General features: G+C 35.1%; 1 protein-coding gene across 1 annotated transcript in view; it reads right to left on the bottom strand.

Moving 5' to 3' along the window:
• SHQ1 (SHQ1, H/ACA ribonucleoprotein assembly factor) overlaps positions 1-12,469 on the bottom strand; it is a 113,118-nt gene that overhangs the window by 40,429 nt on the left and 60,220 nt on the right. Inside the window, exon 10 of the mRNA XM_039851773.1 lies at positions 9,282-9,402. Coding sequence (XP_039707707.1) covers positions 9,282-9,402 — 121 coding nt within the window. The remainder of the gene's footprint in view (positions 1-9,281; positions 9,403-12,469) is intronic.

The raw sequence follows: 12,469 nt of genomic DNA, 5'->3' as shown, positions 1-12,469 counted from the left end.
GGCTGTATTAGACAAAATGATGAAGTGACATGCTACGGTCTTATGGCCAATGAGAGGTAGAACTGGCACATATTTTACAGTTCATACTTTTCTATCCTATAACCTTATATATCCTATACTCTTTTATATCCTATATCCTCATATAAAAGGATATAAAGTGATAAACTTTGAGGGAGTCAGAACTGTCACTGCTATTTATCAGTGCAGCCCACCAGCAAAGAAATCAGGGGAAGAGCAAAAGCTTATACTGAATGTACCTGAAAATTTCAACAAAAATAAATTTTTAAAATGCTAAAATATTTCTTTTTAAACAAAAAGAAATGCTCCCTCAATTGGCTCTACTAGGTACCATTCAATTTAACTAAAATTTACTGTGCTCACAAGGGACTGTGATGGGCCCAGATAGGTGCTCATTCACCTGGACTTTAAAATTTTAGAGGGAAAAAGAGATATGCACCTAAATGACTACAACATGAGGCAAGCATGAGATGTATTCAAATGATCTCTAAACCAAGTGCCATGGGAACATCCGGAAGGAAGATAAATGAATCTTTAATTCCTCTTCCAATAGGAAAAGCTTTCTAAAGGGAGGTCTTTTTTCTTTTATTTTGTTCCCCTTCCCCACTGCCCATATATCCTGGGTAAAGACAATTGGTTGTCTAGATGTCATATCTGGAAAAGTATGAAATCCAGACTCAGAAGACTTGAGACTATCACAGACCTACCTCTTATAAGCTATACGACTTCAGGCAAATCATTTGCTGCAGTGGCCACCACACTTGAAACTTCTAATGAAACTTACACTAAAGGATGGCAAGAAACATCCTTTTTCAGAAAAACAAGTTGCAAAGTCTGTAACTCAGAATAAGGGCACAGGGGCATCAGTTTTTTAGATCTGTAAATAAGGTCTACAAGACACAGATAACACAAGGAAAAATAACTAAGTACTACTGAAGCAAAACTTATAAGAATGACTTTGCTACCCATATTCTGACAAGTTCTTGCCAAAATAAATGTCTAACTGTAAAAATGGAAGGTGTTCTTTGTGTTAGTCAGAACTGAGCAATTGTCTGGTATTTCAAATAAAATTTTACATAATCTTTATTGTTATAGTAAAAAAAAAAAAAGAGAGAGAGACCAAGGAAAATACGAAATTACTTTAAAACAGAAAAGTAAGGTGCTAAATTCTACTGATAAACTATATGGGAAAGAAATAAACCAGAAGGTGAAAGGTAAGGAAGAAATCAGTTATGAAAATCACAGGCCCTCACTGCAGTATAATAAATTCAGTTTGGAAACATGGCGGAGTGAGAGACGTCCCCAGATCTCTCCCCTTGAAACAACAATAAGCTGAACATCTAAAACTCAACAAAAAACACCCAAACTGCACACCAGCACGTCTGAGCGTGGGATCTGCGCATAAGAGCTACCACAGGTCAGAAACCCAGGTGTCGGGTGGTGGACTGGAAGGAATAAAGAAGCTGCCTCTCTGAGCTGCTAGAGTTCCCTGTAGGGAGAGGGGAAGAGAAGAAGAAGCAGCGAATTCCCTGAACAGCCCTGCCTGGGAATCAGGACAGAAGAAAGAGGCGGGAGGGCAGAAAAACAGCAGTTGATTTTTACCAGCTGCGGATGCAAAACTGAGGCTGAGCTGCAGCCCCCCAAGCCCCATCCTGGAGGGCTCCACCCCCCATACCCTCTGAGACCAAATACCGTGGAGCCCCATGGGAATCTGAGCAAATGCTACCAAAACTGTTGCTAACACTAACAGAGACTGAAACTGAGAGTAGAGAGCGTGATTAAATATCTATCAGGAAAAAAAAAGGCATTTTTAAGGCTTTATATAAAGCAGGGATCCAAGAGATTTAGACATCACGTACTGGAAACCAAAAGAAAAGCACAGCAGGTTAAAGACAGATCTTTATATAATAAATCTTCTTTCTGTAAAAAAAGCAGAATACAGTTCCATTAATGCCCAGGTAGAAAAATTATCCATTAAACACCATGAACAACCAAGGTGACAAGACATCTCAGAAAAAAAGAGAAAAATCTCCAGAAAATAATCTTACAGACATAGAAATATGTGGCTTAACTGACAGAGAATTCAGAATGGTACTTCTGAAAAAACTCAGTGAGTTCTGAAACAACTCATATCAACAATTTCAGGAACTGAAAAAACAACTAGATGAGCAGAGCAAAGAGACTGAAAATCTCAAAAGGAACCAAGTAGAACTTCTGGAGATGAAGAACACACTGACAGAGTTGAAAAATGAAATAGCAAGCTTGGGAAATAGAGTCGACCAAATGGAGGAAAGGATCAGTGATATCGAAGACAGAAATCTAGAAATAAATCAGAAGGAAGAAGAGAGAATCAAATTAAAAATAATGAAAGAGAATAATGGGCATTACCGAAGGCGAGGAAAAGGAGCAGGGACTAGAAAGCATTTTTAGACAAATAGTGGACCAGAATTTCCCAAATCTAAGGAATAAGCTGGAGCTTGGAATTCAAAAAGTCAACAGAACACCCAATTATCTCAACCCAAAAAGGCCTTCTCCAAGACACATTGCATTAAAGTTATCAAAAATCAATGACAAAGAATTCTCAGGGCAGCCAGAGGGAAGAAAACGGTAACTTAAAAAGGAAAATCCGTAAGATTATTGTCGGGCTTCTCAGCACAAACCTTACAAGCCAGAAATGAATGGAATCAAATATTCAAACTATTAAGTGAAATGAACTACTAGCCTAGAATAATGTATCTAGCTAAGCTCTCCTTTAGATATGAAGGAGAAATTAAGACTTTTCCATACATACAAAAATGGAAGGAATTCTCCACTACGAGGCCTGCACTACAGGAAATACTGAAAAGGGTCAGCTCACCTAAAACAAAATGACAAAAAAAATACATAATTACGAGTAAAGTGACTATCGGGCAAATAGAAGCAGAGGAGTGCAACCCTTACTAAGAACAGGGCATTATAGGCTTAAATAATAAATGGAGTTTTGTTATAAAAAGATTGTAATTAACGTTCAGCACACAAAGGGATGAACAGAGATAACAATGACTGAAAGGGAAAATTCAAAGATCCAAATGTGCAAAGGGAAATGGAGATAAGGCAAACGCAGAAGAAAAGGGATGACTGTATATATATATATATATACCTGTCCTTATCATATTCATAATGGTAATCACACACCAAAGATTCAGAACTGAAGTATATAACATAAAACAAGAAGAACCGGAGGCACAAACCACAAAAGCCAATCAAAATAAAGAAAACAGAAACACAAAGACAAAGAAGCAATGGAAACACTGAGCTACCAGAAAGCAAAAGATAAAATGGCTATAAGAAGACCTCATATTTCAATCATCACCCTAAATGTAAATGGACTGAAATCAACAATAAAAAGGCACAGAGTTGCAGATTGGATTAAAACACAAAACCCAAACATATGCTGCCTCCAGGAGATACATCTCAGCTCCAAAGACAAACATAGACTCAAAGTGAAACAGTGGAAAATGATATTTCAAGCAAATGGCATTCAGAGAAAAGCAAGAGTAGCAATACTAATATCAGACAAAATAGACTTCGAAATAAAAAAGGTAAAGAAAGATACTGAGGGACGCTTCATCATGATAAAGGGAACCATGCACCAAGAAGACATAACGCTTATTAATATCTATGCTCCCAATCAGGAAGCCCCGTAACATGTAAATCAATTATTAATAGAACTAAAGAGAGAAACAGACCAAAACACTATCGTAATAGGGGACCTAAATACCCCACTGTCAGATATGGACAGATCATCTAAACAAAAAATCAATAAGGAAAGAAAATACTTAAATGACACATTAGACCAACCGGACATAACTGACATTTACAGAGCCTTTCATCCCAAAACAGCTGCTTATACATTCTTCTCAAGTGCACATGAAACGTTCTCAAGAATTGACCACATATTGGGACACAGGGATAGCCTCAACAAATAAAAGAGGGTTGAAATCATACCAACCATATTCTCTGAACACAATGCTTTGAAACTAGAGATCAACTGTAAAAAGAAATCTAGAAGAATCACAAATACATGAAGATTAAACAACATGCTACTGAAGAATAACTGGGTAACAGAATAAATAAAAAAAGATCAAGAGATACATAGAAACAAATGATAATGATAGTACAACATATCAAAACTTTTGGGACAAGGCAACAGTGGTCATAAGACAAAAGTTCATATCATTACAGGCCTATTCCAAATAAACGACCTAACACTATATGTTAAAAAAACTAGAAAATGAAGAACAAACAAAGCCTAAGTCAGCAGAAGGAAAGAAATCATCAAAATTAGAGCAGAAATAAATGAAATTGAAAACAAAGACAGAAAAAATAACTGCAACAAAGAGCTGGTTCTTTTAGAAGGTTAATAAAATTGACAAACCCCTGGCTAGACTCAATAAAGAAAAAAGAGAAAGGACACAAATAACCAAAATCAGGAATGAAAGAGAGAAAATTATGACTGACATCTCAGAAATACAAAGGATCATACAAGAATACTATGAATAAGCACATATACACCAAATTTAATAACCTAGAAAAAATGGGAACAGTACTTAGAAAAATACAACCTTCCTAGACTGAATTAAGAACTGGAAAATCTAAATAGACTAATCAGCAGTATGGAAATTGAAACAATCATCAAAACCTATCAAAAAGTAAAAGTCCAGGACCTGATGGCTTCACCAGTGAATTCCACCAAACATTCAAAGAAGATTTAATACCTATTCTCAAACTCTTCTAAAAATTTGAATACTTCCCAGCTCATTTTATGAGGCCAATACTACTGTGATACCAAAACCTGGTAAAGATAACATACAAAAAAGAAAACTACAGACCAATATATCTCATGAACACAGACGCAAAAATCCTCAATAACATATTAGTGAACCGAATACAGCAACATATTAAAAAGATTATACCCCACGATCAAGTGGGCTTCATTCCATAGGCACAAAGATGGTTCAACATATGCAAATCGATTACTGTGATACACCACATAAACAAATTAAAAAATAAGAATCATATGATCATATCAATAGATGCAGAAAAAGCCTTTGACAAGTTACAGCATTCATTAATGATCAAAACACTTAACAAAATTAGTATGGAAGGAAAGTACCTTAACATAATAAAGGCCGTATATGACAAACCCTCAGCCAACATTATACTTAATGGTGAAAAACTAAAAACCTTCCCTCTAAGATCAGGAACAAGACAAGGCTGTCCACTATCGCCACTGTTATTCATATAAGATTGGAGGTCCTAGCAAGCGCAAACAGGCAAGAGAAAGATATAAAGGGCATCGAAATAGGAAATGAAGAGGTCAAACTGTCACTGTATGTGGATGACATGATTTTCTACATAGAAAATCCTAAAAGCTCCACAAGAACACTACTAGAAACATAAGCAAATACAGTAAAGTCTCTGGATACAAAATCAACATTCAAAAATCCATAGCATTCCTATACTCTAATAATGAAGCATCAGAAAAAGAAGTAGAAAAAATAATTCCTTTTTCAATTGCAACGAAAAGAATAAAATACCTAGGAATAAATTTAATTAAACAAGTGAAGGACCTATATAATGAAAACTATAAGACCTTATTAAAAGAAATCGAAGAAGATACAAAGAAATGGAAAGATATTCCGTGTTCTTGGATTGGAAGAATCAACATAGTTAAAAAATGACCATATTCCGTAAAGCACTATACAGATTTAATGCAATCCCCATCAAAATCCCATAGGCATTTTTTTAAAGAAATAGAACAAAAAAATCATCAGATTTGTATGGAAGCACAAAAGACCCCGAAATGCCAAAGCCATCCTGAGAAAAAAAGAGGCTGGAGGCAACACTCTGCCCAACTTTAAATCATACTACAAAGCGATAGTAATCAAAACGGCATGGTATTGGCAGCAAAACAGACACACGGACCAGTGGAACGGAATCGAGAGTCCAGAAGTAAACCCATGTTTATATGGGCAAATAATTTTCAACAAAAAAGCCAAAAACATACAGTGGAGAAAGGAAAGCCTCTTCAAAAAATGGTGCTGGGAAAACTGGAAAGCCACCTGCAAAAGTATGTAACTAGACTGTTGTGTATCACCACACACCAAAATTCACTCGAAATGGATTAAGGACCTGAATATAAGACCTGAAACAGTAAAATGCATAGAAGAAAACAGAGGAACGAAACTCAAGGACCTTGGACTTAAGGAGGATTTTATAAATTTGACCTCAAAAGCAAGAGAAGTAAAAGTTAAAATAAATTAATGTAACTACATCAAACTAAAAAGCTTCTGCTCAGCTAAAGAAATCGTCAACAAAGTAAAGAGAGAACCATCCGAATGGGAAAATATATTTGCAACTGACGCCTCTGATAAGGGCCTAATATCCAAAATATACAAAGAACCCATAATGAACTCACTAAGAACAAAAAAACAAACAATCCAATCAAAAACTGGGCAGAGGATCTGAACAGACACTTCTCTCTAGAGGACATACAAATGGCCAACAAATATATGAAAAGATGCTCAACACTGCTAGCTATTAGGGAAATGCAAATCAAAACCACAATGAGATACCATCTCACACCTGTCAGAATAGCTATAATCAATGGAATAAGGAATAAAAAATGTTGGAGAGGATGTGGAGAGAAAGGAACCCTCATACACTGTGGTGGGACTGCAAATTGGTACAGCCACTATGGAAAATAGTATGGAGGTTCTTCAAAAAACTAAGAATTGATCTACCATATGATCCAGCAATCCCTCTACTGGGTATTTACCCCAAAGACTTGAAAACCCATATCTGAAAAGATATTTGTCCACCGATGTTCATAGCAGCATTATTCACAGTGGCCAGGACATGGAAGCAACTGAAGTGTTTTATAATAGTTGATTGGTTAAAGAAGCTGTGGCACAATGGAATATTACTCAGCCATAAGAAGAGATGAAATACTGCCATTTGCGACAACTTAGATGAACCTCGAGATAATCATGCTAAGTTAAATAAGCCAGACTGAAAAAGTTGAAAATCACATGATATCACTTATATGTGGGATATAACACTAAAAGCAACAAATGAACAGAACAAACAGAGACTCGTGGACATGTAGTATAGATTAATGGTTACCAGAGGGTAGGGAGTGGGGGAAGTGGAGGTAGCTAGACAGTTAAAGGGGGTCAAGTATAGGGAGGTGGGGGGAGGGTGAAGTGGGTAAAGCAGATCAAATATATGGTAGCTGAAGGAAACTGGAGTTTGGGTGGTAAACACAAAATAGAATATACAGATGTCAAATTATAATGTGCACCTGAAAATTATATAACTGTATTAACCAATGTTACCCCAATAAACTTAATAAAAAAATGTAAAATAATAATAATAAAAATAAATAAATAAATTCAGAGCCAAGCGAGTTCACCGTAAAGATGACACTGGAAAGTTCAATTATGTTGTGCTTGAAAAATTAAGGATGAAATTAGGTAATTTAATAAAAATTAGGTAAATCAACAAATGTCTTATTTCAAGGGGGAGAAAAAACAGCTAGGCTAGACTAGAGTTAAAATATATAAAAACACACAAAGTGAAAACAACTCAGCCTATTTAGGAAAAGGAAATTTATGGTCAAATTGGTAAGATGAAAAAAAATTTTACAAAGTAATCTGAAGAGTTCTCCCTCTCCTATCTCACTTCCCAACACATTTAAAAAAGTAGTATTATAACAATTATTAGACTCTAAGAATTTCATTTCATTTGCTGCAACTTAAAACCAAGGGGGGAAAATTTAAGAGAAATAAAGTCTAATAATTCCCATATCAACTTGAGGGCACATATACTTCTACTTTAATGAAATATGATCTCTCTAGTTAATAAGGAATGCCACAAATAGAGAAAGGAGGAACTCGCAGAAATGGGATCAATGCTGGCACAAACCTCAATTCTCATTACATGTTTATAAAATCCTTATCCTCAAAGAAAAAAGAAAAACCTAAGTCCATATAAATAGTCTCTTTCAATTTAATTTTATTATAAAAACAACAGGAAATGGCAGCAGGGTATTTGATAAGCTCAATTAGCAGGAGGATCTAATAAAGTGATGACATGCCATTATGACCTCAGGGGTTAAAGATGTAATTTTCCATCTGGCAAAATCTAGATTTCCAACTCAAATGCTGACACCACCTGCTGTATATTATTAGGCGCTACCTAAACAGTCCCTAAGCATTTTCCTTACAACAGGTATAGCTTCAAGAATTTTTTTATTTCAGTCTGCAACATAATTGCTTCCCATGAACAGAAATTGAAAATAAATTCTACATAATGGCTCACTGAAACAGGCATTAAAGCCATACAAAAGCATTAATTTACCAATCATGGTAATACTAAAAATATCATGATCATTTTTCTTTTACGTCACGAATGATATTGTGCCATCATTATCTACAGCACCTAAGAATCATTCCAGTCACGAGCTCTCTTTGCATTTTTTCAATTAATAGCCTCTTGATACTGAAATGAATACTTTGGGCATGTCTGATATGAATTAGGTCTATATAATCCCTTCACAGAATGAAAATTCACTGCATTTTAAAACCTAATGTAGTTCCTTGAGTGAGGAAACGGCAATGGCAAAGCCTTTTAAATTTTTCCATACCAAGTGCAAGGAGTCCATTTGTGAGTGTTCACACCCTTAGATACATGTGTTACCAAGAATCATGTTACTAGGCTCCAAAGGCTGTATTTTGTATACTCTGAATTATGGACTCTGTGAGCCAGTGGCTAGCCAATGAATGCACAGCTCTCGCTGTGATTAGAACTGATAAGGTTTGTGTCCTGAGATGTTTATACAGGTGCTGTATATACACAAACACACCCCACACTTAAGTAAACTATAAACATAGGTTCAGATACCTAGTCTTGAGATTTCATATTGGACGATCAATAGTATAGCACTGAATACTCATAACTCCTTGTTTTAACATCTATTTTCTAGGGCTGTACCAATTTTTTTCTAGTAAAATTATTTTTCACCATGTGTACCTCCTCCATAAGGAAATTCACCAAGGTCCCCATGCTGATTCAGTGACTTCTCAAAGTGTTTAGTAGCTATTTGGGGTTTCTCTTTCATTAAAATTTATATCCCAGTTTAATTTCATTTTCTTCCTTCTGGGTAAGTAGGTATTCCAGAAATGGGAACATGTAAAATTCGTAAGTAACTCAAAACTTACTTGGCTTTCTGAATCCACACACAGTAGTCTGAGATGTAGAGATCGTTTAGGATGTAAGCTGGGTCACTTTCCTGAAAAATTTTGTGAATATCCAGTAGACACTTTAAAACTGCACTTTTACCTGAAGGAAATTTTAAAAAATAAAATCATCTTTAAGAAAAAAAATCTGATTTTTTTTTTAACTGAGAAATCCAGACACTGAGAAGTAATAAATTTATAGCAGTTCAGAGTTTTAATCGTTTTTTAGAATATTTTAAATTTTCATTTATTGCATGAAATTATATCAGTATTATTATGTCCAAAGCTCATTATTTCTTTCCTTGAGAATTTTAAATAATCCTTATACACTATTGTTATAGCTAATTAATTGTAGTCATCATAAAAACACTGAAACATAACTAGGTACATTGAACAAAAGGAAATAATCCTAACTAAATGAATATTTACATGCATCATAACTTTAATTAGATAATGTTCTAATTCAAGCTTTTAAAATACCATGGGAAATTAGTTTTCGAACTTTTTTATTTCTTATGTTAACATTTTTTCGGTCAAGGAATTATCTAGTACTACTTTAAATTTTTTCATCTTAAAGAATTAAAGAACGCTCAGACTGAAAACTAAAATATCATAGCACTACTTCAAAAATAAGCAGACAAAATCACTTGGAAAAAAGCTATCAAGTACTATGGTCTTGTTCAACCTAATTACTTCCTCCTGGTTATTAAATGAACCTAATTTTAATCTCAACCAAAACCTACAAAAAAAATTTATACAACTCAACAATTTTCTAGGTGTTCCAAACTTCATGACAGTCCCTGAAATTTATTAACTAGAAGGCAAATTAATAAATCTATAGTACTTCTTTTAATCTGTAAAACACAGCTTTTTCTATTTTTTTCATTCTTTATAGTCCTAAAACATAAAAATACTATATACTGATTTCATGAAGATACTAGACGTGCTTTCATCATTTCCCACTTAACTTTTAGACATGATAAAAGAACGAACTAGATAATGACATCTCAAGATACCAAAATCACTCCCACTAAATTTGTAACACAACTAACATTAGAAAGTAAACTGCAAAAGAGCAGGGACTTCTGTTTTATTTAGTAGTTAATTCCCAATGCCTAGAACAGAATCTTGCAGCAGCAGATTTTCGATTTCAATATTTTAAGAATGAATGAATGAATGAATGAATGACACAGTAATCGCCTACTTAAATCCTTCCAATTTCTTTAATTGCACACCAATTCCATTTTCTCTTGAAAATGACCTTTGTAACTGCCCTTCCTCCACTACCCCCTGATCACTTATTCTCACTCATACTCTTATCATCCCAAGCCTAGATTACCAAAATCCTCTTCCTCATCTCTCATATTTCTGACTTTTTCCCTTTTAGTCCTCTGACAAACATATTTTTTTTAATGAATGGTTTTCATCAAGTCCCCTCCCTGCATATGCTTTCAAGGCTCTATGGACTTGTCTAGAGTCTTTTTCTCAACTGCTTCCCCATACCTAGAATGCTTTTTCTTGATCTAATGGAATTTTATTCTGCCTTTAAGGTCTAGCTAAAGTCTTCATTCTTCAGGAAGCCTGGACTGACTTCTCTAGTTGTCAGAGCTCTTTAATAACTCCTGCAAGGGAAAGAAGTGGAAAGGAAACTCGGTTGATCCTCCCCATAACCTCACCTGCTCACTTCACAGAAACAGAATCTGAGGCTCAAGGACAGTAAGATACTCACAGTGTCACTGAGTTGAGGAGCCAGGATCCAAATTCTGATCTTACCAGCTCTACAGGCTAGCCACTGTGCTACATTATCCATATGTTCTTTGCCCAGTCAGTCTATATCACAACATTTTTATTATTCAAGAGTTAAGTAGGTGGCAAGTTCAAAGCAGAACCATTCCTTTAAAAAATTGTTAAACCATTTATGTGGCTTCCTTATATGGAGCTGAGAAAAATGCCAATAAAAACTTCATTGCTCAATTGGTTAAGAGAAATAAATTGTCATGCACTGCTTAACAAGGAAACGTTCTGAGAAATGCACCATTAGGTGATTTCTTCATTGTACGAACATCACAGAGTACACTTACACAAACCTAGATAGTATAGCCTACTACACACCTAGGCTCTATGGTATAGCCTATTGCTCCTGGGCTACAAGTCTGGACAGCATGTTCCTGTATAAAACATGAGATTAAATCAAGCACAGAGAAAATGATGCAATCAAGAGACGTGGTAAGCATGAGATGTACAAAGCTGCTGCTGGTGTAACATGACTTACTGTTTTATGCGAACTTCTTTTTATGAGTAGAAAGAATACACTTTAAATTGATGATAAAAAGAATAAGTAATATATAAACCAGTAAGTCATTTATCATCATTATCAAGTAGTATGTACTGTACATAATTGTATGTGCTATACTTTTATACAACTGGCAGTGAAGTAGGTTTGTTTACATCAGCATCAGCCCAAATACATCAGTAATGTGTTGCACAATGATGTTATCATAGCTACATCACTAGGTGATAGAAATTTTTCAGCTCCATTATCATCTTATGGGACCACAGTCCATCCTTGAAACATCATTATTTGGGACATGACTATACTTAGAAAGCCTAAAACTACATTTAGTTAAGTCAAGGTCAGAGCTCAGACTTATCAAAGTGGCCCGGGTTAACTATATCAAATTATTAGTGTGAATTCCCCAAGTCACTGAAGGCCAATTTTAATTACAAGGTAGGTAATGTTGAAGGCAGTTTAATGACAAGAAGAGGAAATACAGCAGGTCCTCAAATAATTTCATTTGTTCAACTTTGTTTTATTGTTTCATTATAACATTGTAGGAATTTAACTCATTTATATCAATTAGCCTGTGGTAAAATTTGCTTTGTTAAACCTCTTTCACTTAAAGTCACATAAAGTCACAAACATATTGATAACGTTAAGTAAGGACTTAACTCCACAATCAACGCTCACGGAAGTGATGAAACCAAATTAGCTGCATTACCCAAATAGCAAAAAATTAAGGGAGAACTGTAAGAATTTTTTGACCAGTTTTATTTGCCACAGAGAAGAAAATATGAGAGGGGCAAGCATATGCCAATTTCTTTCTCTCTCTCTCTCTCACCCATTCCCTCTCACCCATTCCCTCTCCCTCTGGGGTGGGGGTGGGGGGTGA

The sequence above is a fragment of the Pteropus medius genome, unplaced genomic scaffold (genome assembly GCF_902729225.1).
Source record: "Pteropus medius unplaced genomic scaffold, Ma_sr-lr_union100, whole genome shotgun sequence".
Taxonomy (NCBI): Eukaryota; Metazoa; Chordata; class Mammalia; order Chiroptera; family Pteropodidae; genus Pteropus; species Pteropus medius.
This window is presented reverse-complemented; position numbering and strand designations above follow the sequence as displayed.